At 35.1% G+C, this 27,690-nt stretch overlaps 2 protein-coding genes across 3 annotated transcripts in view; both read left to right on the forward strand.

The window, feature by feature from the left end:
- The window catches only part of rdgA (retinal degeneration A), a 727,627-nt gene that overhangs the window by 140,500 nt on the left and 559,437 nt on the right, over window positions 1–27,690 (forward strand). The window lies entirely within an intron of this gene.
- The window catches only part of LOC138698913 (uncharacterized), a 41,301-nt gene continuing 33,513 nt past the window's right edge, over window positions 19,903–27,690 (forward strand). Inside the window, exon 1 of the mRNA XM_069825109.1 lies at window positions 19,903–19,998. Coding sequence (XP_069681210.1) covers window positions 19,903–19,998 — 96 coding nt within the window. The remainder of the gene's footprint in view (window positions 19,999–27,690) is intronic.

The raw sequence follows: 27,690 nt of genomic DNA on the forward strand, positions 1-27,690 counted from the left end.
CTCTTCACCTCTCCACATTAACCCTTGCACTCACAAAAAAACTTTCACACCCATTTATGTAAATAAAATGTACTGATTTTTACTACGTGCTGTCCGAAAACGATATAAAATTCGGGTATTTAAATGTATACATTTTATATTCCTGTAATAAATATTTGAGAAGAAACTAGCAGTTCGAAGATGATGTTAGCCTGTGTTATGTGTTCTTGGGTTCTCATTTCCTGGGGTGATTACTGTCCAAGAAGCCCCTAATTACTGCTTTCATGAGTCAGCGCGTTAGAAATAGATCTCGCCATATGGCACCTTATGGTGGTATATATTGTTTACACTGCGTTCGTATTATGTGCCCGTTTATGGTGTACAAACGAGAGCATCTCTAGTTTCAGGACGGGGAGCAAGCCTTTGAATTCTTTTGTTTAATGGCTTGGATGAAGATATAAAATTTCGTATAAAGTTAAGGTATTCCTGTAATGTTCTACATATGAGATGCCATCTGTAACATTCTAGCCGAATAAAGACATAAAAAAATCTATTTTCAAACATAATTTCCATAGAGAAAACGTATGAACTTATGAAAAAGGTATTATTGAGACTTTTAACGTCATTAATTATTATTTTACTTTCTTTTTATTGTTAAAGAAAATTCCAAATTAACTAAAACTACTGATAGAATTGACAGCATGAAGATTTTAAAATTATATAAAGTAATATTTTCTCACTACTTCTACTAATACACCTTCATACAAGCTCTTAATATGTAAGCATATTAATGGTAGTAGCAAACTTGTTGCAACATTAAATGCTACCATAAAACATATCATCGCCATCTTGTGAATTAGGGAACTTTTATTTTCTAATAAATTGTACTAAGTATAAAGAAAAAGTGGTATGATCTTTCATGAAATATATTTTTAGATTTTCACTAAAATATGATTTTTACTATGTCTCTCACACCGAAAAATCGATTTTCAATATACCGTAGGATTAGTAGCACTTTTGTGGATACGAGATCATCCTTCGAGGTATAACCTTGAATTTCCCTGTACTAAAATTCGTCCGTCACATTGCTGTTGAACACTCTCAGTTGAGGACATCGATTTTAAGTATACCATAGGATTAGGCCTAGTAACACTTTTATGGATACGAGTTCATCCTTCGAGGCATAACTTTGAATTTTCCTGTAGTAAATTCGCCCATCACATTGCTGTTGAAAAACTCTCAGTTGATGACTTTACTCCAATCGATATGCTCAACTTGAAAAAAGTCAGGATCTGATGTACAGCCCTCATGTTCTCTATGGGATTCGCTTAGATAGAATAAGATTTCAATAGTCGTTATTACAAGATTTTGTTATTAACAAACTTTACATTAGCTAAGGTACAGGTCTATGGTAAGAGAAGTAAGAAATGAAAGGCAAATACATAACGTTGAAATTTATGATAAGCACCAAATTTAAACATACATCAGTGTAGACTGTAGAGAGTCTAATATGAAGAGAGCTTAGATTGAATTGAATAAGGGACGAATTTCTGTTAATATCAATGTTGAAATAGCCAATGAGAATCATAGACCTTATTTTCCGTTCGGACTGTTCCATATCCTTTGACATTTCACTTGAACACAACTATTTAAAAATTATTTTCAATCTAAAGTTTATAGCAGAACTTGTAACTATAAATCAAATTATTATTATTGTTATTAATATAATTATTATTATTATTATTATTATTATTATTATTATTATTATTATTATTATTATTATTATTATTATTATTATTATTATTATTATTATTTGTTAGGAGGAAATCCACAAACGATTAGGGAAAACACGGAAATTTTACTTGAAGCAAATAAAGTGATATGTTTGGAAGTATATCCCAAAAAGACAAAGTATATGATTATGTCTCGTGACAAGAATATTGTACGAACTGGAAACATAAAAATTGGAGATTTATCCTTCGAAGAGGTGGAAAAATTCAAATATCTTGGAGCAACAGTAACAAATATAAATGACACCAGGAGGAAATTAAATGCAAAATAAATATGGGAAATACGTGTTATTATTCGGATGAGAAGCTTTTGTCATCTAGTCTGCTGTCAAAAAATCTGATAGTTAGAATTTATAAAACAGTTATATTACCGGTTGTTCTGTATGGTTGTGAAACTTGTACTCTCACTTTGAGAGAGGAACAGAGATTAAGGGTGTTTGAGAATAAGGTTCTTAGGAAAATATTTGGGGCTAAGAGGGATGAAGTTACAGGAGAATGGAGAAAGTTATATAACGCAGAACTGCACGCATTGTATTCTTCACCTGACATAATTAGGAACATTGAATCTAGACGTTTGAGATGGGCAGGGCACGTAGCACGTATGGGAGAATCCAGAAATGCATATACAGTGTTAGTTGGGAGACCGGAGGGGAAAAGACTTTTGGGGAGACCGAGACGCAGGTGGGAGGATAATATTAAAATGGATTTGAGGGAGATGTGATATAATGATAGAGAGTGGATTAATCTTGCACAGGATAGGGACCGATGACGGGCTTATATGAGGGCGACAACGAACTTCCGGGTTCCTTAAAAGCCATTTGTAAGTAATTATTATTATTATTATTATTATTATTATTATTATTATTATTATTATTATTATTATTAAGCCTATTGTTATTCCTAGGTCTAAATAATAAATAGCCAATACAATAATATTTTATATATTGAGGGCCTATCCTATATTAAATTTATTGCCTGGAATTGCTGTACAGAATGTATCATTTTGCAAATGAAATCTCGTTTAATATAGTTGTATATATTTTTTTACTCGTATTTGGACTCTAAAAAGTGAACCATATCTTCAATGTCAAATAATACTTCTAGGAAACCGTTTTTACCAGACGCAGACTCTTTGTCGAGGAGAGGTGACGTCACAGAGGATATTACCCGTCAGGCTAGAGAAAGGCAATTTAATTAAATTTTATACACGTCTTTAGTGTTATCAGTTTTCCGACAACTCGGATATTCGCCCAGAGGAAGATCATATTAATATCACCTTGAACAACGTTTTCCAAAATGAAAGGTCGATCAATATTCCATTTTGGAACTGCCAATATGTAACCATACCATGCTCTACGCTGGTGGATCAAAGGCTTCAAATCCCGTAAACCACTCTGTTCCTTTGATGGTGATCACTGGAAAGTTTCCACATGTAAATTTCACTTCCAAACATTTTTTTTTAAGTAGATATTGATTAAAGTTGCAGCGGTTAAGCTTTTGGCTGAATGTTTCATTTGGGGGGTGGTGGCATTCGAGTGGGCAGGTCTCTATCAATATAGGCTATTTACTTATCTATTTATTTATTTAGTTATGTACTTAGTTATTTATTAATTTACTCTTTCAGATCTTCTTATTTATGTAGGCCTATACATTTATTTATTTACATATTTATTATTTATTGATTTATGGCGAGTCCTCGGCCTCACTTCATTTCACCCCCTTTCATCTGATTACCTGGTTGGGTTTTTTCCGAGGTTTTCCCCAACCATAAGGCAAATGCCAGGTAATCGTTTGGCGAATCCTCGGGACTCACCTCATCTTACTACATCTCGCCAAAATATTGTAAAAAATTGTAGAAAATTACAAATTGTAAAATTTTTAAAATATTGTAAAAATTTGTAAAAATTGTAATTGTAATCTTATAAAATTTTGACTTTTTCCACATCTTAAAGCTTCATTGCTAATGTAAGACGAATGTCAGGTAATCTATGGCGAATTCTCGGCCTCATCTCGCGAAATAATACGCTATTACCAATCCTATCGACGCTAAATAAACTAGTAGTTGATACAGCGTCGTTAAATAACCAACGAAAAAATTTAAAAAATAAATTGCAACATTCAGTCTAAACAATGACAATTAATCTAAGTCTACTAAAATAATCCCTCGTTTCTTTGGCCCACTTTATACATAATGTAATTTTTATTATTATTATTTTTATCATTATTATTATTATTATTATTATTATTATTATTATTATTATTATTATTATTATTATTTTATTATTTCACAAATTATTATGGAAAACACGGAAATTTTACTTGACGCAAGTAAAGTGATAGGTTTGGAAGTAAATCCCGAAAAGATAAAATATATGATTATGTCTCGTGGCCAGAATATTGTATGAAATGGAAACATAAATTTGGAGATTTATCCTTCGAAGAGGTGGAAAAATTCAAATATCTTGGAGCAACAGTAACAAATATAAATGACACTCAGGAGAAAATTAAACGCAGAATAAATATGGGAAATGCCTGTTATTATTCGGTTGAGAAGCTTTTATCAGGTTAGCTGTCAAAAAATCTGAAAGTTAGAATTTCTAAAACAGTTATATTACCGGTTTTTCTGTATGGTTGTGAAACTTGGACTCTCACTTTGAGAGAGGAACAGAGATTAAGGGTGTTTGAGAATAAGGTTCTTAGGAAAATATTTGGGGCTAAGAGGGATGAAGTTACAGGGGAATGGAGAAAGTTACACAATGCGGAACTGCACGCATTGTATTCTTCACCTGACATAATTAGGATCATTAAATCCAGATGTTTGAGATGGGCAGGGCATATAGCACATTTGGGCGAATCCAGAAATGCACATAGAGTGTTAGTTGGGATACCGGAGGAAAAAAAGACATTTGGGGAGGCCGAGACGTCGATGGGAGGATAATATTAAAATGGATTTGAAGGAGGTGGGATATGATGATAGAGAATGGATTAATCTTGCACAGGATAGGGACCGATGGCAGGCTTATGTGAGGGCGGCAATGAACGTGCGGGTTGTTTAAAAGCCATTTATAAGTTATTATTATTATTATTATTATTATTATTATTATTATTATTATTATTATTGTTATTATTGTTGTTAGATCATCTAAGTAGTATTAATATCTCTCTCGTTTTTGTGTCATGGATATAAAAGTGTTTCTAGACTTAATAAAGGGTAAGTGGTTTTTGTACATTTAAACTTTTAATCGTATAGAACCGGAACAGTAAATGGGATTTAGATTTCGAGACGATATGCAGGCTAATCTCGTTACCTTGCCAGAATATCATATTTGCCAAATTTGAGGGAAGAAGAGTTTCAGGAGTTCAGAGTATTTTCCCTGGAGATATTGTCAGACCACTTCAGTATGGTCAGCGGGAACGGAAGCCATACGCAAGCCGGAGAAAACCTCCAAAAACATCTCCTGCCCTTGGGAATAAGAGGGAGGGGTAGGATGCCGAGTTCGCCAAAGTAGAAAATGGAAACACACTTCAACAGAATAGAGAACTAAGCTAGCAACGTCGAGATTTTGCCTTAACTGGATATTAAATGTTAGAATAAGTTGCTAAGCCGACATCTAGATTTCGCTACGCCACAGTTTTCTCTGTGTGTCTGTCTGTCTGTCTGTCTCTCTCTATATCTCTCTCGCTCTCTCTTTTTCTGTCTCCAACTGAGTATCGGAATTTATTTTGACGAAAAGACTGAAATACCAAACATATATTAAAATAAAATAGAATGTAATGTGGAATTTCCTTCAGTTACTTACAGAATTCTTAATTTTGTGGCATTTAAATGCATTATAAGGTTTAGGTCTACCCAAATGTTTGTATTTATGAAATACCTAGTACGTACGTAAAAGCCAAATTTAAATTGAGACGTTCTTTCTTAACAATAACATAACTGCAAAATCTTCGTTGTTAGATACAGAGCATCATACGTTATTAGCAGGCTTCGGTCCTGGGCACAGAAACGCATCAGAACGCACGGGCGATAGTGTTTACATGTTTACGGCACCACAACTCTACAATTTTGACGATATTCACGTTCAAACGGCTTTCACTTAAATTCTTCTACAATCGTGCACCGTAACAGGGTGCGAATTAACTTTCGGTGCTGGACCCCGGACTCATTTCACCGGCATTATCACCTTCATCTCATTCAGACGCTAAATAACCTAAGCTGTTTATAAAGCGTCGGAAAATAACCTACAAAAATATCATAATAGTAATTATATGCATGAGCAGACTTATGATAAGATCTGTAATTCCTAAGTTATTGATTGTTGTCAGCTTGCGGTGGTGATAATACATCAATATTACTTATTTTCTTTCCTTACTTTATATTTTATAAAGTAAACTCATATTAAAAAAAGTTACATTTTGTGAGGGGGATAGAAATTATCCCTGGCAGGGATGTTAATATGAATTTATGAGAGGGGAATAACTTTCCAACGGGAGGGGGGAATCCTCCCATCCTCCCCCCGTTAATTCACACCCTGACTATAACATTGTTGTTGTTGTTTAGTCAACTGTCAGAAGACAGATGTGAACCTCACAAGCAACACCAAGAAGGCACCACTTATGAGGCAACTAGATCAGGAGATAATGGGGTGGGGTGGCCAGTTCCTTTCCCTCTCCATTGCATACATCTCAGACTATACATATTACACTAATCAGACTTCAGATGCATACAAACAATTCTTCCTCTGACACATATCGTCAAGAGAGATAGGTATACTACCTCATAATAGATGTGCATATCAGCCAGAATCTCAATCAGTGGATAATTCTGTGTGAAATAAATCTTTATGCTCGACCATGCCGAAATGTAGTAATTATACACCTGGTAGCAGCCCTTTAATGGACCTCATTAAAGTATACCTATTCATTAAAATTCAGGTTTTCCATCTATCAGAAAGCAATATGAAAGCGCAAGTATCGATTATTCTCGGATATGCAATCGAAAAACAAGTAGCAAAACGTCACGGAGGCTGGAAATCCAATACTGTCGCAGAAGGTTATGTTCTGTTACTATAATAATTAGCGTTAATTGTAAATAATATTCAAATAAATTCAATTTGTCATCTCGTTTTTCAATGTCTAAATCAATTTCCAGGTTATATCAAGATTAATGTTCATTTTACTCTCTAGATTATATCAAGGTCAATGATATTTGTTCCTCGGAAAAAATCAATACTTTCGCGTCTGCGTACATCTCACAATTTACGAGATTGCACAAGGTCACTTCCGCTCCCAGTCAGATAATAATATGAATACTTATGAATAATTTCAAGTTAGAAATATGGTCGAGCATCAAAAGTCGTAGGAAACTTGCCTATAATGGTAATTAAGACGCTCGTATGAAAATTATGAAACTCGCTTGCGCTCGTTTCATAAACATACTCGCGTCTTACGTGCTACCATTATAGGCTCGTTGTATAATGTACTATATTGTATCGCCCACATGGTCATTATTCAGTTTTATCTCTCCTTGTATTTTCCGGTGTCGATTTTATAATGTTGTATAATTTTCGTAAATTATTAAAAATATCTATTATTAAATTTCCCACAACAAGTTCTTTCCTGCTTCATATAGGAAACGCCCTAGTTAATATTTTAAAATTATATTTAAGCCTATCCTTCCTAGTTCGTGGTAAAAAAATCCGGAAGTAGTAACGAAGACGAACTTCCCCTAAATCTCTTCCACCCACTTGGTGTTCTTCGCTCAGACAGAGTATCATATTGGTGGCAGACCTTTTGCATAACTGATGTTTAAACAGTTTACCGCTAGAGGAGCTCTTCCAATTATTGATTACCGATATCGCACGAAAAAATTGCCTGTACCTGCCAGCACATCAGGCGGCGTACCGCTCCACATGTGCCTGCCGTCATGTCCGAAATACCAGACTTGTGATTCTGCCAACTGTTTTATATCAGTGTAGGGCTTAGATCCCATCCAGGGCGGGCCCGTCAGTTTTCAACAGTAGATCAGTATTTCTAAACTTCGCAAATAAAAGTATTGTGTACGTAGACAATAGACGTAATTAACAGACAGATAGTAACGACATTCTACTAGGATTCTACACATTAACAGCAAATTAATTTCCGAGTTAAATAGCTCCTTGACCAATTTATCTGCGGTAAACAGAGTGTTTCAAAAGTGATGGCCAATAATTTACAGATGAATAGTAGGGGAGACTGTTGAGCTATTCCACCTCAAATCGATCGAAATATAAAGAAAATTGACCTTACAATTTCTAAATACAATGAAACTTTTTTTTTGTGCATAGAGAACTGTTACAATGCTTTGTGTAAAGTTTGAGGCATCAGAACTTCATAGTGTTTAAATTTAAAATATTTCAATGTATCGTATTTTCATAAAATTAGCAACTTTGGACTGTTGTAGCTCCGAAACCCTTTCACCCAATGATAAAAATCATGGTTTATTTTGATGCTGAGAAATTAAAGTTTATATTGACATATAAACAGATTTTCTTACTTTTTATGGAAATGGAGAAATTTAGATTTTTCCTCATTAAGACGCCTTTGGCTAGGAAAAAATATTTTAAAAATATATAGTTAGATTCCGCTTTGAAAGTACAAATAAACACATATTTTTTACTGATGAAATGTTGATAAGAAAGTATTGAAAATATCAAATAAATAGTACGCGCGTGAACTAACCAGCTGACTGTGAGACGGGAGATAGCCGAGACAAGCAAGGCCAGGAGACAAACACGTGATGTGTCGTCTAGCAGCGCATGGCTGTGCTAGCTTTATCACAGGTTTTCATAAACACAGGAGTAAAATGACGCCCAATGCTCGCTTATCTTCATCTCTCGGCCAGTGCGTGCGGTACTGCGTCGTTCAAGTCTAGGCGTGTGAAAATAATCTATTTAATACCCTCGAAACTTATTGGCGTACCACTAAGCAAACAATGCCGAATCCCTCTTAATAATGCAAGGTTTTTTTTTTTTTCAATATTTTTTTACATTTTTACAAATGGCCAAAAAGCCTAAAAGCAAGTAAAATCAGATTATCTGTCTCTCTGTGTACAATAAAAATAAGGATTACTTCTTAACATAACCTACCAAATGTCAGCTTCAAAATAAGCTCTCGTTCAATGTTTTGCAGTAAATGGTTCCAGAGTTCTGAGCGCTGAAAGAGGCTTGTTTTTATAAAATACGCTAAATTTGTCGCTCAATAATACAAAAACCGTTTGACTTTCGATAGTATATTTTTGAAAATGCACTCCCCTCAGCACCTTGTATAAGTGGGGAAAAATTAGAGTATTAAAAATGCGAGGTTTTTTACTGACCGATTTCATATGGGATAGCCCTGTTGAACCTTGAAATACTTTACACAGTTTATTTATTTATTTTTTTTTAATTTTGGGAAATGAAATTTTTAATAAAAAAGTGCTTGAAATAATTATTGAAGATTCCTTTACAACTTCCTGTATCTATTTTCCTGTTATGCAGATCTATTAAGGATGGAAAAAATAAAATGAAGGGATATGTAATGTGTTCAAAGGTACAACAGATCCATGTACCTTGATACATGCCCTATTGTACCTTGGAACTTATGGAATATAGGTGGGAATATAGCTGTAAACACTTACAATCGTGAATTTAAAATGTATTTTCCATTATAAACCAGTGCAGACTTCTCCTATTGAGATTTTACTTCCTGGAGGAGCCATAAGTGCTTCGACAGTTTTCTTCAAGGCATCCGGATCAATTGGGGAACCTCTTAACTCCAGACTTACCTCGTGGCATGATCTTAAAATAAAATAAAAACAAAAACCGATAGTATCGTGTGCCTTGGAACATGTTCCATGGTACAAGACGTTTTGTGTTCAAAGGTACAAGAGGATCCACGTTTAAACGAATATGGCTGCCAAAACTAGAGGTTCGAATAAATCGTGGAAATTAACATTACTAACTAGATGGTAGGGAACACACCGTACTTGATTGATAGTCACAATTACAATTTGGTTTCGTGTTAGAAAACATATAACAATGGACGAAATATTTACTTTTAGTACTAAAACAATTGTTTTGTTCACAGAACTCACACTTTGTAATAAATCAAAACGAAACTATGGCCTTGTTTATTAGTCAGTGCATTTAATGCATGCTAAAAAAATTCATCTTTAATAGTCTCAGAACAGCATTTTGGAATATGGGCCCTTATTGCAGCTACGTCCTCTATTCAGGAAAAACTCCGGGTAAAGTGAAGAGTAGGTTATGTAAAAAAAAATCACATTTTCCATGTCGGGAATGTTGAAAATACAAATTTCTGTGAAAAATATTTAAATATTCTAAAATACAAAATTTTCTGTTGTGATTCATGGGATGGGATAAAATGAATTAGGTTAATTATTTTGGGCTAAAATTAGGCCTAGTATTGAGTCTTAATTATTAAATTTAATGTAATTTTAGTAGTTTTAAAAAACTATTCTTGTGGCCTATAAAAGTTTCTGACACAATGTCTTCATCATCATCATCATCATCATCATCATCATCATCATCATCATCATCATCATCTTCCAAGATGTAAGCCTATAAGACCCGTTCCGGTTCCAAATCCATCTTCTGACCGGTCCTCCAGGGTTTTTATATCCTTGAGGTCTGTAACGAAGTGAATTGTATAGTATTCTTCTTCTTGCATTCTATTTACGTGCTGGAACCACTTAAGGGGAGAGGGTGGTATTTTTTGTGAAAAATGAGTGAATTAAAAACAAATTCTTTAAAATACTCTGTGATATGTGTGGAATGCATAGCATAACATTTTGTGGGTATTTGTGCCCTTATCGGATGTTGAGTCGCCATTTTTAAACTTCCTGCGTTATGGATTTTTAAATCACTCTCCCACTTTTATTGTTGTTTCCGGTAAATTAAATTGTCAAAAATTTTTTTTCTTTAAAATACCCTTTGATATGTGTGCAATGCATTGCATAACATTTTGTGGGTATTTGTGCCCTTATCGGATGTTGAGACGCCATTTTTAAACTTCCTGCGTTATGGATTTTTAAATCACTCGCCCACTTTTATTGTTGTTTCCGGTAAATTAAATTTTCAAAAATAATTCTTATCTTTAAAATACCCTTTGATATGTGTGGAATGCATTGTATAACATTTTGTGGGTATTTGTGCCCTTATCGGATGTTGAGACTTCATTTTTAAACTTCCTGCGTTATGGATTTTTAAATCACAAGCCCGCTTTTATCGATTTCCAGTAACTTCATATTTTTTGCTACATTGCCAGACTAAAATGGATATAATTTCTGAACTATTAAAGATACATGCATGAAATCTAGAACACACATTCTTTAGACTATTAGGAAACTTTTCTCTGTAACAGAATTTTGTTAATTGATTTCATTTTAAAAATACGTCATTTTGTTTGCAAGAAAGGAAATCAGAAAATTGTTATTAAAATTTAATTGTTTATTTTAACAAACGTAGGGACTAATATCAAAATTCTGTTACAGACAGTTTGCAGAACATGCTTTCGCAAATACATTGCAAAAAAACTGTTTGAACCTATCTTTAAAAACGGTTTAGATATATCGGTTTCAGTACATTCCTGCATTGGGTATATATATTTTTTTTTTCAAATTTGGGCCCCCAAATAATTTTTTTTTTTTCAAAATATTTTTATTTGGTTGAGTTGCCACAGCTATGAGCTCTCTAAATACAAAAAAAAATTAATATTTTACACCAAATAGGAAAAAAGTTTTAAAAATACCATCCTCTCCCCTTAATCGGTATTCATCTACTGTATTTTATCATTTATTGAAAATTCATCGAGTTTTCTCTTATTTCTTTATAACTTGATGTTAATTGTATGTCTCATTTATTTTGACCTGCTGTTCACATTTTATTATGCTTTTTCCTTTCTTTCTGTATGTTATATATTATGTCTGATTTCTGCTTACTTTTCGTTTACATTTTATTATTATTATTATTATTATTATTATTATTATTATTATTATTATTATTATCTTATTCAGTTTTGTGTGTAAAATTGTAGTGTACTTTGTAAATTTGTAGTGTTTTTTGTAACGCAATTTTACTCCTGGTTGAGTGTCAGAGAAGGCCGTATGGCCTTAACTCTGCCAGGTTAAATAAATCATTATTATTATTATTATTATTATTATTATTATTATTATTATTATTATTTATATCCAGCCACTTGTCTTAAAAGTCTCGTTTCTGCCGCTTAAATTCTCTTTATCTTTTTAGTGAACATCCAACATTCCTGACGAAATTTATGTGATCAGAATAGTTCTAATTTCATACAGTGACAAAGCAAATGAAATTGAACTTAGCATGTTGAGAAGAATTTTGTTACCGTATGTTACAACATACAGCAAAATGGAGTTTTTTTACCCGTGCAAGCACCGGTGCAAATATTGAAATTGGATCGGTCGTTCAACGAAAATAATCAACATGGTTACGCCCGCATTGAGCACAGTTTTTGACATGTACACTCAGGTTGGAGCAATGTGCATACGTGTCGCCAGGGAGTACAGAATGTATGCAAACATTTGCATTTGAAACGCATTCGGATCGGCCAGAAATGTGACAGGTGCAGGGATTCGTAAAACCAATAGCAGCTACTGAATGAGCTGAAGTGGACTTTGGAGGGTTCATCCCCCAGATTTCTCGTTAACATCTCCTATATACGTTTTTCCCACCGTGATAATCAAGAGTCACATGACAAACATAAGTACAGATTCCAATTTATGCAGCAGCGAAGGTAACTTTGCTTCGTTTTTCAGTGACGGCTCTGGGGGAAAAAATTCTTTCAATGTGCTCGATTCATTGTTGATTATAAGCAATAGAATTGACTTAATAGAACTATGAAACGACATTATTTTCTTTTCTTAGTATTTCCACGTATTCCGCGAGCTTTGCACCACTATCTCCCTTGGACAGGAAATCCCGACTTAAACTAGGGGAGAGTCGGGTAGTATCGGACATCGGGTAATATCGGACAGTGCGTTTCTTTCATCTACTACCATATGGTAGTACCTGAATGACATGGTTACGTTTCTCTATACGACATCACAGAAACGTAACCATGTCAATCAGGTACTATCATCGTGTGGTAGATGAAATAAATTCACTGTCCGATATTACCCGATGTCCGATACTACCCGACTCTCCCCTAAATCCAGAAAAATCAGTCAGTAATTGTGGGTCATTTTTTACTTGGTTATTTAACGACGCTGTATCAACTACGAGGTTATTTAGCGTCGATGGGATTGGTGATAGCGAGATGATATTTGGCGAAATGAGGCTGAGGATTCGCCATAGATTACCTGACATTTGCCTTATGGTTAGTGAAATCCTCGGAAAAAACCCAACCAGGTAATCAGCCGAAGCGGGAATCGAACCCGCTCCCGAACGCAAAATGAATACCATCAGAATGTGTCGTTTGTTGTGGTGCCACATTCATCTTGTACATTAACTTACACTAAACGAATGACGACTCACGTCCGTACACGTCATGTGGTGTGTGTTTGCTGTCTAACATGTAAACAAGCCACAACAACTGCCGACGCCACAATCCACGTACAGTGGCCTGCACGTTCTCCGGACCTGTCGCCACTCGACTTCTTCCTGTGAGGAACTGTAAAGGACAGTGTGTACCAGAACATTCTGACAACACCAGACGACATGCAGCAACGCATTCGACAGGCTTTTGTGTCCATTCAGCCAGCAACATGCCTGGCACTCATACGGTCTTTCGGAGAACGCCTTCGAATGTGCATTAATGTGAATGGTCACCATTTGGAACATCTTCTGTGACTCTCAAAGCATAATATTATCACACTGGAAGTACGTTTTTGTTTCGTTTTGTTGATGGTTATTGATTAGGAATGTGACATTGTGATACATTTTTGAACACGTCTTAATATGTGTAATCAATGTAACATGATTAAAGTATGTAGCGCTATTTGAAAAATTGATGACGTCACGTGTATCTTGTACCATAATGTATAATCTTTTCACTGTAAGAAAAATCCTAATATAAACAATAGCACGTGACTGAAGTGAGGCTTCATTGGCCGCTGTTTGGCGCCGTAGATTCTCAGTACATGTTCCCGCCTACTGTTGTACATTCTGTTTCATGTTAAACATTTCCCGTTACTCGTCAAGTAGGCCTAACCTCACTATTATGCATTGGTTTGTTTAGGAAACATTTACTTTATAATTACTCTAATTAAAACTCACATAACTTATTATATACATTTAAGACTATTTGTTTTTCTCCGCTTTTGAGAGGGTTTTCACTGTTATGTTTAATAACCACACACACCGAGGATGCAGAAGCCATACTTCAGTACCACGTGCTTACGTGAACAACTACGAACTCAAGTGACGCCAGCTTGTTACAAGAATAGATTACTTCGGTATTACAGTTTGTATTCATCCGAGTTCATAGTACATAACAAAATATATAAGTAGTTTTTCTTTTACATATCTTTTTACATATGAGTGAAGTTATATGTTTCATTGTACTTAACAATTAGAATTCAATTTTTTATTTTCAAATAATACAAGATGACGGTTTCCAAATACGAACTATATTTTCCTGCGTCGTGTGAGTGTTTCCACTGGGAGCCAATGACGGGTATGACAGCCACGTGCTTGTGTTTACATAGGATTTTTCTTACAGCGAAAACAGTATAGTTACATGCACCAAATCTCCACACTCATGTTAGCTCCTCGCTCTAACATAACGCTCAAAAACAAACATTTCAATATCTAGCCAAACAAATAAAATTATAATAGGTGCACAAGATAAATGGAACACTTTGTATATAAACACGACACACGACTTCCTTAGTATCAGTGTATATAATCTCCTCTACCATATATTAATTAGAAAGTAATTAGTAAGCCTACCAATACCAGCACACCAATCACAATATCCATAATCTTGAATGAAAAGTAATTGTAAATGACGTGTCTAAAAACTGAACTTAACTAGGTTAAAAGCAGGCCTTGACTGAGGAAGAATAACAAAGAGTCCACACCTGTGGAGTAACGGTCAGCGCGTCTGACTGCGAAACCAGGTGGCCCGGGTTCGAATCCCGGTCGGGGCAAGTTACCTGGTTGAGGTTTTTTCCGGGGTTTTCCCTCAACCCAATACGAGCAAATGCTGGGTAACTTTCGGTGCTGGACCCCGGATTCATTTCACCGGCATTATCACCTTCATATCATTCAGACGCTAAATAACCTAGATGTTGATACAGCGTCGTAAAATAACTCAATAACAAAGAATGTTAACGTGTTATGGGGACATCCTGTCAAACAGGTAGCCTATACGGTAGTACGAGTATTAGCACTCCCTTATTTCCTCTCGTTACTAATTGACGAGGTTCGCCTTAATGTTTAAACTCAACTGCAGGATTTTTCCTTCTGTATAAAAACAGAGTATAATAATATGCTTTAACATTTGAAACATTCTCCACGAGTATGCTACGACTTACGTCATTATTGTACGATGTTCTTACTGTACTCCAACCAGGAGAAAGTCTCAGGGGAATGAGACACAGCGGGGAATGCTGTGAATGAATGTTGATATCATAAAATGTCATAAGGTCACACACACACATGGGTACACACATTTCCACTGGCTAACTTTCAAAGCACAAACTATAACACTGTTACACACATATTTATACTACCCTAGTTACAACATTAGATCACGGTTAATTTCCTGGTCTTTTAATCCCTACATACAGGAAATAACATATGCAGGAGAGCGCATGTTTTTTAAACTGACGTTATAACGGTAATATTGTCTATCTACTTCGCTCCAATAGATGATGCAATAGTAAGCACATTCCTTTCACGATTAATCTCCTGGTTGGAGAACAGTATGTTTATCAATAGAATTGTTGCAATATGAAAGAAAAAGCAGTCAATTGTACAATAATTTATTATCGACACCATTTTCCAAATACGTATAGCTTAATTCTACTGAAAAAAGTTTAAATGAGATTTTATTTGTATTGCTTCACTTCAATTTCATAAATTGCATAACGCAATTTTTTTATCTAAGCGCTGCAATTGGTGGCATTCTAGAAAAACATATCTGACAGTATTATCCCTATGCTTGCAATTCAATAGATGAGACTACCATTTTATAAGTCCATCGGCTACAAATGTTATCTTTTTTTAAAAAACTGGCGATGAGCAATTATTAAATTCAGTAATTTTTTATCTGGTGTATCTTCATTTGGATAAGAGCCCGAGTAAAATTTGCCAGAATTGCGAACTAAACATTTTACAGACCTTTGATTAAAATTCAAATTCAGATTTCAAATTTATTCACAATTTACATTTGAAATGAATACATATGAATAGATACCCGAAATGAGCATATGCTCGTGCTCGGGTACAGTCCAGTAGTCTACATAAATTTTACAGAGATCAAATAATAATGCTGATGATAGAAATAATAGTAACAATAATAATAATAATAATAATAATAATAATAATAATAATAATAATAATAATATAACCGTGATGGAGATGATGCAAAGATAGTAATACAAAAGAATTCATTAATAATAATAATAATAATAATAATAATAATAATAATAATAGTGATAATAATAATAATAATAATAATAATAATAATAATAATAGTGATAAAACAAAAATATTTACAATAATAAAATAAACACTAAGATGGATAAAATAAAATATAAAACCACTAGCGAGAGTTAACACAACTTAAATAAGCATATAATAACCGGAAAAAAATGAACTCGAAAATCAACAGAAAAGTTCGTTGTATCGCAGACGACAGCAACCGCCGTATTGACCTTTCGTCTCGTTTCTCTTATCTATACTCTAACCACGACGTAAATACCAGATCACTTATCTGTGGCACGCTAAATATACCTCTTCATAGAACATTTTGTTATTCCTCATCTTTCACAATATCCACCTCGCATCAATGGAATTCCTTGTCACAAAGTATTAGGGGCTGCAAGACAACAAACACCTTTAAGAACAGCTTGAAAGATAACCTTATTAGCATTTCACTCCAATCATACTGATTTAAACTATCATTGACTAAACTGTTACTTTTTTCTTTAGACATCATCCTGATAGTGCTGTATTTTCAAAATTGTCTCATAATAATCTCTTTCTATTATCTAATATCATTTGAAATATATTAACATTCTATATATTTTAGTTTAATTCTGCTAAACAGTTTATTTCAGTGTTTAATTAATAGTTCATAGTATTTTGTTGTTTAATTCGTAAATAACTCTTGTATACACGTAACTCTAATCTAAATCAAATTGTTGAATTCTTTGTAAGTTTATGCATAAGTATATACACATTTTTACTGGTTGAGTGGAAGAGAAGGCCTTACGGCCTTAACTCTGCCAGATAAAATAAATCATTATTATTATTATTATTATTATTATTATTATTATTATTATTATTATTATTATTGTGTTATGCATTAATGGTAGTAGGGGGGAGAAGATTTGTAAACTGTTGTCTTTATTAGTACAGTATCATTTTAGAGGCTAGTTCAGGATGTACACGAGTAAAATGTTTTTTTTTTTTGTTTTTTTTCCCCCCCCCCACTTTAACCAACATTTAACATTCATAGAAAGAAACATGACAAATATTTGGCACACATTTTCCATTACGTGAACGTCGTGGCTAACGTCACAGGAATGTCTCCTTCATTTTATCTGTTTCATAAAAGAAATAATAAATCATGACTATCGGGACCTTCATCAGGGAATGAGTTAGCTACGTATAACTCGTAACTATCAGACCATCTCGCTCCGAGGCAAGGAACTTGGCGTCATTCTGGGAATTCTCTCTTCCACGTCTTCAGTGCTTGAAGCGTCAAGTTTTGTAAGTTATTCTGTGACATACCATTCGTCGTAAAATAAATTCAGTCTGTATAACTTCAATTTAAACACTCGAGAACATGAAATGTTGGTGCATACAATTTCTGCTACACTATGATCAAAGAATTCCCGTTAATAATATGTAGAGAAGCTGGAATCAACAAAGAAAGGACTTGTAACCAGGGAACAGATTGTTTCTTTTTGTATGATATTGTAACTTTTTATTTTAAACAATAATGTAATTTTATTGTTTCAACAATAATCACTTTCTATAACTGAGTTTAAACACTCCCGTCAACAATGGGATTTCCACTCCACACAGCAACACAGTATTCGTTATTGCACTCCACAGACGACAATGACAATTCACTTGGATTATTGAGAACAACAATGTACTGCTAATCTTAACTAATGTTCACAAAGCACTATTTACAAAAACAGAACTGTCAGTTCTCAGTTCACAGTTAGTTGCCTTGGCTAGTTCCTCTAGCTCATTCACTCAAGCTCACAGTATATCGAACCCAAGCCTTCTAGAGACAGTCCACTGCACTCGAACTCAAGTTTTCCAACTGCGTTGCTCCCGCCTGGACCCTCGCACAGTTGCGGACACACACTCAAGTCGAGCTCCGGTCTCGAAGCTGGCTTCACTGCTACACAAGACTGGCTGGCTTGCTGACCAAAAACTAGCAACGATTGCAACTGCTGCAACAACTGCTAGTTCAACTAATTAACTCTCTTCGAAGGCTGCTCGCTTTTTATAAGTTAAGCCATACTTTCCAGAAACCACGATTTCGGGATCATTCTCGTCGTTACAACAATCAGTTCGCCTGGCTTCCAGCTCCCCCCTTTTCCTCGCACAGCACATGCCCTGGGAAGTAGATGCGTGCGCAACTTCATTTGCCGCGTCGTCCGATCCTTCCACGGGCGCCCTCCTTCTGCCGGTCGCGAGATCGAATCTCACGTGGCTGTCACAATATGAAGAAATAGTATATAGGCCTATTACAAGGTTGGGAACTGCTCTTTATAAAATCGAGAAAACGTTTGAAAAACGTGAAGAGCGAGATTTTGTAATGTACTTCACAAACGTGTATTAAACAACATTATTTTGCACGATAATATTTTTAAAATTGCAAATACAATATATTTTTTGCACGATCGTGTTTCTTTGCTGTATTTACAGCTATTGTTGTTAGACTTTGGTAGTTAGAATTCCCACACAGAAACTTCTTGCTATAGAAACCATTCTTCATAACATGAAACTATACTGAAATAAACCCATTACAGTGCACTTATTGTTACTTATGATTACAGTGCAGTTTTACGAAGGCTTTGGAATAATATTCCTCTAAATTTTCAATGCAAAATATATTGCATTTTCAGTTTTTAAAATATGAGCCCGCGAAGTTTGAAAACGGGCATAGCGAGTTTTTCAATTTGCGAGATTTTGTAATACACTTTAGAAAAGTGTATTGTACAAAATTTTTTGCACGATCATATTTTTTTTTTATTATTAAATGCAGTGCACTTGACTAAAGTCATTGGCCGTACAATGGCTATAAAAACTAAAAGGAAAGAAAACGAAATAAAGTGAACAATATGCAAGTGAAACTATGAAGGAGTGGATGTCAGCACTGCTGCATTCTTTCTCTGGCCTCCCAGTACCTATTCACAAAGCCGACAGATGAAAGAGCTGGACAAGTCTTAATGTGGTTTGAGTCCATGGTGTCGGAACATCCACAGAGCATGCAGTGGGGGCTGGATAATACACCCAGGCGGTGGAGGTGATTAGCCAGGCAGTCATGACCGACTGCGGTGCGGAACGTCGCAACAGCTTCTCTTCTGGGCCATTCGGGGAGAGTGGAGTTTAGTGCGTCCTTCCAGTGTTTATCTTTAATTTGTTCCTCCAAACTCTTATGGAAACATTGTCTCACTCGACTGCTTATATTTGTAGATGCTCTATGGAATGGCAGCATGTTAGAATATGAAAGGAGGATAGTTGTTCCTTTCTTTCCTAGAAAGTCTGCTGCTTCATTTCCGGCAATACCGCAGTGAGAAGGTATCCATTGCAGATGTACAATTTTATTTAGTTTCTTGATGTCTTCTCTGCATTGTTAAATGTCATCATTAGCTGGTTGTAGTAAGTAGTTTCCAATTGCAGATATCGCTGTTTTTGAGTCGCTGAGGAGGACAATGTTTGGAAATGGGAAGGACCTGCACAACAGTTGTTTCACAGCACTACATATGGCTCTTACTTCTCCATCAAAAGGTGTATGGTTGTTGCCTAGAGTGAGATAGGTAGAGAACAGTTGGCAATGAATTCCGGCTCCAGTGGGCCCGTGTTTTTCTATTTGGGAGCCGTCAGTGTACACATGCAGCCATTTGTCTTGTGGGTAGCGGATTTGTAATGTTTCTAAAGCAGAAAGACTGAATACTTCACTACATTCGTCCTGTTTATTTTCTATTGCAATAAGATCTAGTGCATAGTCAATATGATATAACGCAAGTGGTTTGGTTGGTAGTATCAATTGTTGGGGTTTCCAGGATAGATCCAGATTATGCCTTTCAGTGATTACTTTTTGCAGGAAACACTCTTGGGTTTTTAACCTGCGGTTGGTTGTGAGGAGCAAGGGGAGTATTCAATATCAGACAAACCAGTGAGTTTTTCATGAAGTTTTAACGCTGATTGTCTTATTTCTGATTAGATGTCCATGTTATTGGTATGTAACAATAGTGAGTTTATTGGTGTTGATTTGACAGCACCAGTAATTAGTCTCATGGCTTGGTTTTGGACACAGTCTAGCTTACTGATTGTCTGATCAGATGCAGTTATAAGGGCACCACAGCAATATATCATGATTGGTTTCACATAATGTCTTATAAGTACAGTTTAGCGTAGATGTAGCACATCCCCATTTGGTTCCAGCAAGCCGCTTAAGTAAGGATAATCTACCACGGGTTCTTGAAGCTATCTCGGAGCAATGATCTTTCCATGTCAGCTTATTATCAAGAGTGACGCCCAGATACTTGAATGTATGGACATTGTCCAGTTGTGTATTGTTGTAGATTATGGCCGGTGTTAACTGATTGTGACATAGGGAAAAAGTTTGACATTTTGTTTTCTCAGTGTTCACGGTCATAGCGTTATCTAGGCACCATTTCTGTAAGTCTTCAAGAACGTGATTAAGAGTATTCGCAATAGCACTCTTGGTTCGTGATTTAGGGGCAGCAGTCCACAGGACAAGATCGTCGGCATAAAGTAAGGCGTGAACATTTGTGTTCTTAGTCAGTAGTGAAACCAAGTCATTAATATATAAGTTGAAAAAAGAACAGCTTGTAACTGCGCCTTGTGGAAGTCCTGTTTGGAGTTGTTTAAATCTTGATGTAGTGTCACCGAAACGGACTTGGCAGTATCTTTTATCCAGGAAGTTTATAATCCATTGTAACATTTTCCCTCTCACTCCACTTTTGGAAAGTTTCAGAAGTAAATTTGTTTTCCAGATTGAATCGTAGGCTTTCTTGAAGTCAACATACACCGCAGTTGTGATGAGACCTTTGTCCACATTATCTTTAATGTGCTGAGTGAAGATTACTACTTGTTGATCAGTTGAACGATGACAGCGGAAACCTGCTTGGGCAGGGTGTATGATGTGGTTGCTTTCAAGGAACCAATTTAACCTATGGATGATCATTCTCTCCATAACTTTGGCTAAGATACTAGTTAGAGAGATGGGTCTGAAGTTTCCGATCATATTTTTAACCCTTAAATTTGGCAAAGCTTCATTTCTCACACTAGTTTATTAAACCTTGTCGGACCGTAAAGAAAACTATCGTAATGTTGTACAATTTTAATTTATTGGTCTGACCCAATATTTTGGGTTTGCCCTGCGACACAGAATAGCTCACAATAAAATTTAAAATGACTATTTCGTTTATATGACGTCATTCCATTTTTAACCAATGAAGTGTAATGAAATTTTGAATTCCAACCAATCACAATCAGACTTTGCGATAATTTCTGCAGCTAGATTTATCGCTATCAATTTATCGCATGGTCATTCTTTTGTTTAGTCGTTTCGCCAACTGTTTCCCCGTAAATTAATGATCATGAATACATTAAGATGCAACTACACGGTTAAACTTTTCTTTCAACTTTAAAGCAATGAATGCAAGATTGATATTTAATATTAAGCTTAATTAATATATTTACGCAGTGAAGACCACGTTCAAAACGGCGCACCTTGTAGACACAAAATCTTTATGCATCTTAATTGAACGTACCTTTTAAACTTGATTCTTTCAATATTATTCCCAGATTGCACGCAAAAGCGATTGGAATATTGAATTGTGCAGATACAGCTTTAGTTCCGTTACACACTACAGCGAGAATGCGTTTGTCGAGCTATAAAAAATGCTTTCGTGTAGCACTCATTGTAAGTAACGGTCGAAACAAGGCACAGCTGACATTGGTCTTGCTTCCACAGGAGGCCTAACGTAACCTATAAAATTGTAGCCTATAACATTTGTATTGAAATTAAACAATTAATAGACGTTCAAATATATGTAACATCATCGCATATCAAACTCAAAGACTTTGCATAGTAATAATGTCTTTGATCAAACTGCATTTCGTATGGCGTAATAAAATTCGTGTTTTAATTAGGCCTATCTATACAGAGATGGCTTCACTGTGTAGCAACATGTCTCGCTGTGAATACCTAAGCATTGGTATATAGCTGTCCCCACTGTCACTGTTAAATTAAATTATGATTTCAGCAGATAATGAAAATGTATTTGTTATAATAATAAGAGAAAAGTGCAGTACATGTAATTAACATTGTTAAACCTGTATTTCGCTTTTCGCAATTGGCATTACTGAATAATAACATCGAATTTCTTTATTGCAATAATCGATATTCATCTACGAGTGTTTCAACTTCGCAATGTCTGAATAGGTTAAGTATTCGTTAATATACAATTATTAACATTTTGTGATCGAATTTTAGGGATATATTAATTAAATTTTTATTTTATTTACGAAATAGTCCTAATAAATGTCACTCGAGGTCTGAGATTTCTCAGATAAATCCACTCGCTTCGCTCGTGGATTTATCGGCAGATCTCAGACCTCTCGTGACATTACTACAGAAAAATTATAGAAACAGGTTTCAGACAAAATTGATTAAGACATAAGAAAAAAAAATAGAACCAAATATAATTTAAATTCAATGTACACCATATAGATGCTGACGAAATATCGCTGCAGAAAATTTTATTATGGTGGTGACGGAGGCATCTTGAAGATCTCTCGTCAGCTTGTATTTTTCCCTCCACTTTACAAAGGCTTTCGGAATGGTGCCTCTCGCTCCGAAGAAGAGACCGATAACTGTGATTTTTTCTATGTTGTATTTCGCCGATAGGTACTGAATCGTGGGCTCATAGATTTTCTTTTTCTCTTCGTTCACTTCAGATGGTTGAGTGAGTATTGTGAAATTTTAATTTTCCTAGCATTTTTTTCTATTGTTCTATTAAAATTATAGCACATAGCCTATTAACCTGTTGTATCCTATAGGATACTTTGTCAGTTTAAGAGTTAAAATTGCAAATACAGTATATTTCTTGCACGATCATGTTTTTTTGCTGTATTTACAGCTATTGTTGTTAGGCCTTGAAAATTAGAATTCCCACACAGAAACTTGTTGCTAGAGAAACCATTTTTCATAACATAAAACTATACTGAAATAAAGCCGTTACTGTGCACTCTGCCCATTTTTCAAACTTTTCTTCCATTTTGTAAAAAGCACTTCGCAACCTTGTATCGTAAATGCTATTACATAGAAAATTTAGAGCAATACTATTCCAAAATCTTCGTAAAACTGTACTGTAATGGTAACTAAGTAACAATAACTGGCAGTGAAACTAATAGTTGGGGTTAACCATCGCTGCAAGGATCAACTAAGTGTGAGCAAAGCAGTGAACAGGAAAGATGATGCATAAGAGCCGCAGTTTTCGATTATCTTTGTTAACCCTTTGAAGCATTGTGGCTTCATTTGAATCCACTACTTTTCTACTTTGTTTCAGTGTTGTGACATTGTGCCACAGTGGCTTCAAACAAAAACAACTCCTAATTTGTATTCAAATTGATGAAAATACCAATTGTTTGTAAATTTCACCTTTATTTCATTGTTTCATTTCATTTGACCAATATTCATCTCAAATTTGTTAATTAAGAGTTCTTTGCCTCAAAGGGTTAAGCAGTTTCTATGGGTACTATATGAAGAATCAGACAATGTTATTTTCTGTAAAATAAGCAAATAGCCAATGTAGGAAAAGTATCGATACTGAAATCTCTTGTGTTAATTAAAAAAACACATTATGTATGTATGTATGTATTTATTTACACTGCAAGTGGGCAAGCACCCGGTGGCAGTGGTATACACAATATAAACAGTACACAATAAAATGATAAGCAATACACAATACAATTATACAATATACAATACAATACACAATACAATTATATACACAATACAATAAGAATACACAATACAACTTAACAAAATAATTACAATTAATAATAATACATAAAATAACCTTATTGTAGGGATTCGTACGAAATGGAAATATAAAAATTGGAGATTTATCCTTCGAAGAGGTGGAAAAATTCAAATATCTTGGAGCAACAGTAACAGATATAAATGACACTCGGGAGGAAATTAAACGCAGAATAAATATGGGAAATGCGTGTTATTATTCGGTTGAGAAGCTTTTGTCATCTAGTCTGCTGTCCAAAAATCTGAAAGTTAGAATTTATAAAACAGTTATATTACCGGTTCTTCTGTATGGTTGTGAAACTTGGACTCTCACTCTGAGAGAGGAACATAGGTTAAGGGTGTTTGAAAATAAGGTGCTTAGGAAAATATTTGGGGCTAAGCGGGATGAAGTTACAGGAGAATGGAGAAAGTTGCACAACACAGAACTGCACGCATTGTATTCTTCACCTAACATAATTAGGAACTTAAAATCCAGACGTTTGAGATGGGCAGGGCATGTAGCACGTATGGGCGAATCCAGAAATGCATATAGAGTGTTAGTTGGGAGACCGGAGGGAAAAAGACCTTTAGGGAGGCCGAGACGTAGATGGGAGGATAATATTAAAATGGATTTGAGTGAGGTGGGGTGTGATGATAGACACTGGATTAATCTTGCACAGGATAGGGACCGATGGCGGGCTTATGTGAGGGCGACAATGAACCTTCGGGTTCCTTAAAAGCCATTTGTAAGTAAGTAAGTACATAAAATAACCTAATTAATAAGTGAACTTAATTTTACAATACAACCTACATATGTATAGGCCCTACATAATTTTCACATTGGTATGGATAATAATCTTTCACTTACTCTCATCTCACTCACCGTCGTGGCACTATGACGCATTTCACTGACACTTTAGGACACATTTCATTGACACTATAAGTTATCACTGATCGGAACTATTCACTGCACTGTAAAACCATAACTTCACTGACTCACCACGCTTCACTGATACAACAGCTCAAATAAGACAAATAATTACACCCTTATGCATACTTATAAACAGAACTATATTTAAGCTAAACATTTCTAGTCTGAGACCCTCTTACACGCTATTTTTAAATAATTTACAATTCAAACCAAGGGAGTAACTCGCCAGGCTAAATAAATAGGCTACATGTCACTTTAAAAAATTAAATGTTAAATGTCACCTTAATTTTAATTTACACTTTATACACAACTTTTTAAGTTATTCTTGAATGTCCTTAAGGAAGGACAGCTCTCAAAGACCGCTGCAGGTAGGTCATTCCACTCATTTATAAGTTAGTTCTATTTCAAATTATAATTTACCTACATTAACACGAAATATTAATATAAAAGTAAAGGTATTCCCCGTTCTGAACGTTTAGCAACGACAAAACCCTTCCATCACCCGGAAATAAATCCGAAACTTCCCAGTCTGTAGCTAGTTGCTGCACAAACTGAGCTATCAAACAGCTAGAAATTAATATCATTATTGTTCTTAAATGTGTCAACACCTTGGAAAAAATTAAAAGGTTATGTACTTACATTTCACTGAGTATTGTAATATAAAGGCATATCCCCATTCTGTTCATTTGTACTGCTGCTTTGTGTTAGTGTACCGTCTTCAGACTACGTACGGTTTGCTATTTGTTCGAGGATTTGAAAGTCTGCCTGTGAAGTGTAGCTCATAATATAATCCCGTTCTTAGTGGTCGTGCAATTTGAACAAAGCCCTTCTAACTTTATTTCGTTTGACTAGAGTTTCAACCTAAGTCTGCTTATAATTTCTGGTTTCGTACTTTCGCTTCCACATAATTCTAAGGTAGTACATAGTGTGAGTGTTGATGTGGAAGAAAATTTCAAATTCAACAGTTTGATCTCCAGCATACTGGAATGAAAATATACATGGAAAATGTTTTGAATTTACTTAAAATTCTGTGTATTTAGATTAAGAAAGAAATGGAATTACATTTCACCGCATTATTGGAGCCTGTATAATACGAAACCTACAGAAGCGGATTATGAAAATTAAAAAGTTTCTTGTAGCTCATGAAATGTACTTAACAGATACGCAATATGAATGGCAGAATATGTTCGTAAAGTCAGCTTCAACATGTAGCCTACAGATGAGGAGGTGAGATCTGGAATGTGAGTTGTGCGATAGGGAAAAGAATGAGCTTTCAGAAAGAGAGTTTGCTTCATGATAATTAAGTTAATATTATACGAATTAGAGATAACAAAATAACTGCCGCTCTCGCTCGCTGTGTTCGTTGCATTTGTCTTTCGAGTCTCGTCTCGTCATTCTCGTGCGCTTCGAGTCTCGCTCATCATTCTCGAAATAGCATTTGGTCACCGTGGAAAGATTTCGTAAGTTTGAATAACATAAATCACTGAAATAAATAACATTATAAATGTTTAAATGAGACAAAAAGACAAAACAGAACAGTATCTTAGTTATAAAAATATTCTGGTTCTATTATGTGATATTACCTATGGTTATATAAATAGAAAAAAAATTCTCAAATAAATTTGCATTTCTTACTTACTTACTGGCTTTTAAGGAACCCGGAGGTTCATTGCCGCCCTCACATAAGCCCGCCATTGGTCCCTATCCTGAGCAGGATTAATCCAGTCTCTACCATCATATCCTACCTCCTTCAAATCCATTTTAATATTATCTTCCCATCTACGTCTCGGCCTCCCCAAAGGTCCTTTTCCCTCCGGTCTCCCAACTAACACTCTATATACATTTCAGGATTCGCCCATACGTGCTACATGTCCTGCCCATCTCAAACGTCTGGATTTAATGTTCCTAATTAGGCTATATCAGGTGAAGAATACAATGCATGCAGCTGTGCGTTGTGTAACTTTCTCCATTCTCCTGTAACTTCATCCCTCTCATTTGCATTTCTAAGAAACATGAAACATAACGTTAATATCTTTTTACTTCAGATTCCATCCTTGATCTCAAACATATGAAAAGAAAATTCCTAGCCTTTTAACAAGGGCTTACTAATTAAATACAGACTGGGGGACGGATTATTATACACTGAAAGGTAGAGATGATATTTCAAATAAGCTGCTTGATTGTTTATAGATATATAACAATTGCTAAAGTAGATAAAAGTTCAGTCAGGTATAAACAATTGTGGCGATTCAAGGCTGCTTGACGTTCGGGACTTCGGGAGTGATCAATCTTGGCGTCTCGAAACACTCACAAGCAGTCTTTACGTCAACGACGCGACGTATGCAACATTTTCGTGCAAGTTTTCGGCTTTGCGGGCGCTGTTAGTCTTGGTTTCTCGATCGTTGTTCATCTCTAATACAAATCTATCGATATGGAAATTCATTTAAAACTAAAATCTATCTTCCCCCTCCATACCCGTCGGTGATGTAGCCACGTCACATGATAAAGTTACAGGAC

This window comes from Periplaneta americana, chromosome 4 (genome assembly GCF_040183065.1).
Source record: "Periplaneta americana isolate PAMFEO1 chromosome 4, P.americana_PAMFEO1_priV1, whole genome shotgun sequence".
Taxonomy (NCBI): Eukaryota; Metazoa; Arthropoda; class Insecta; order Blattodea; family Blattidae; genus Periplaneta; species Periplaneta americana.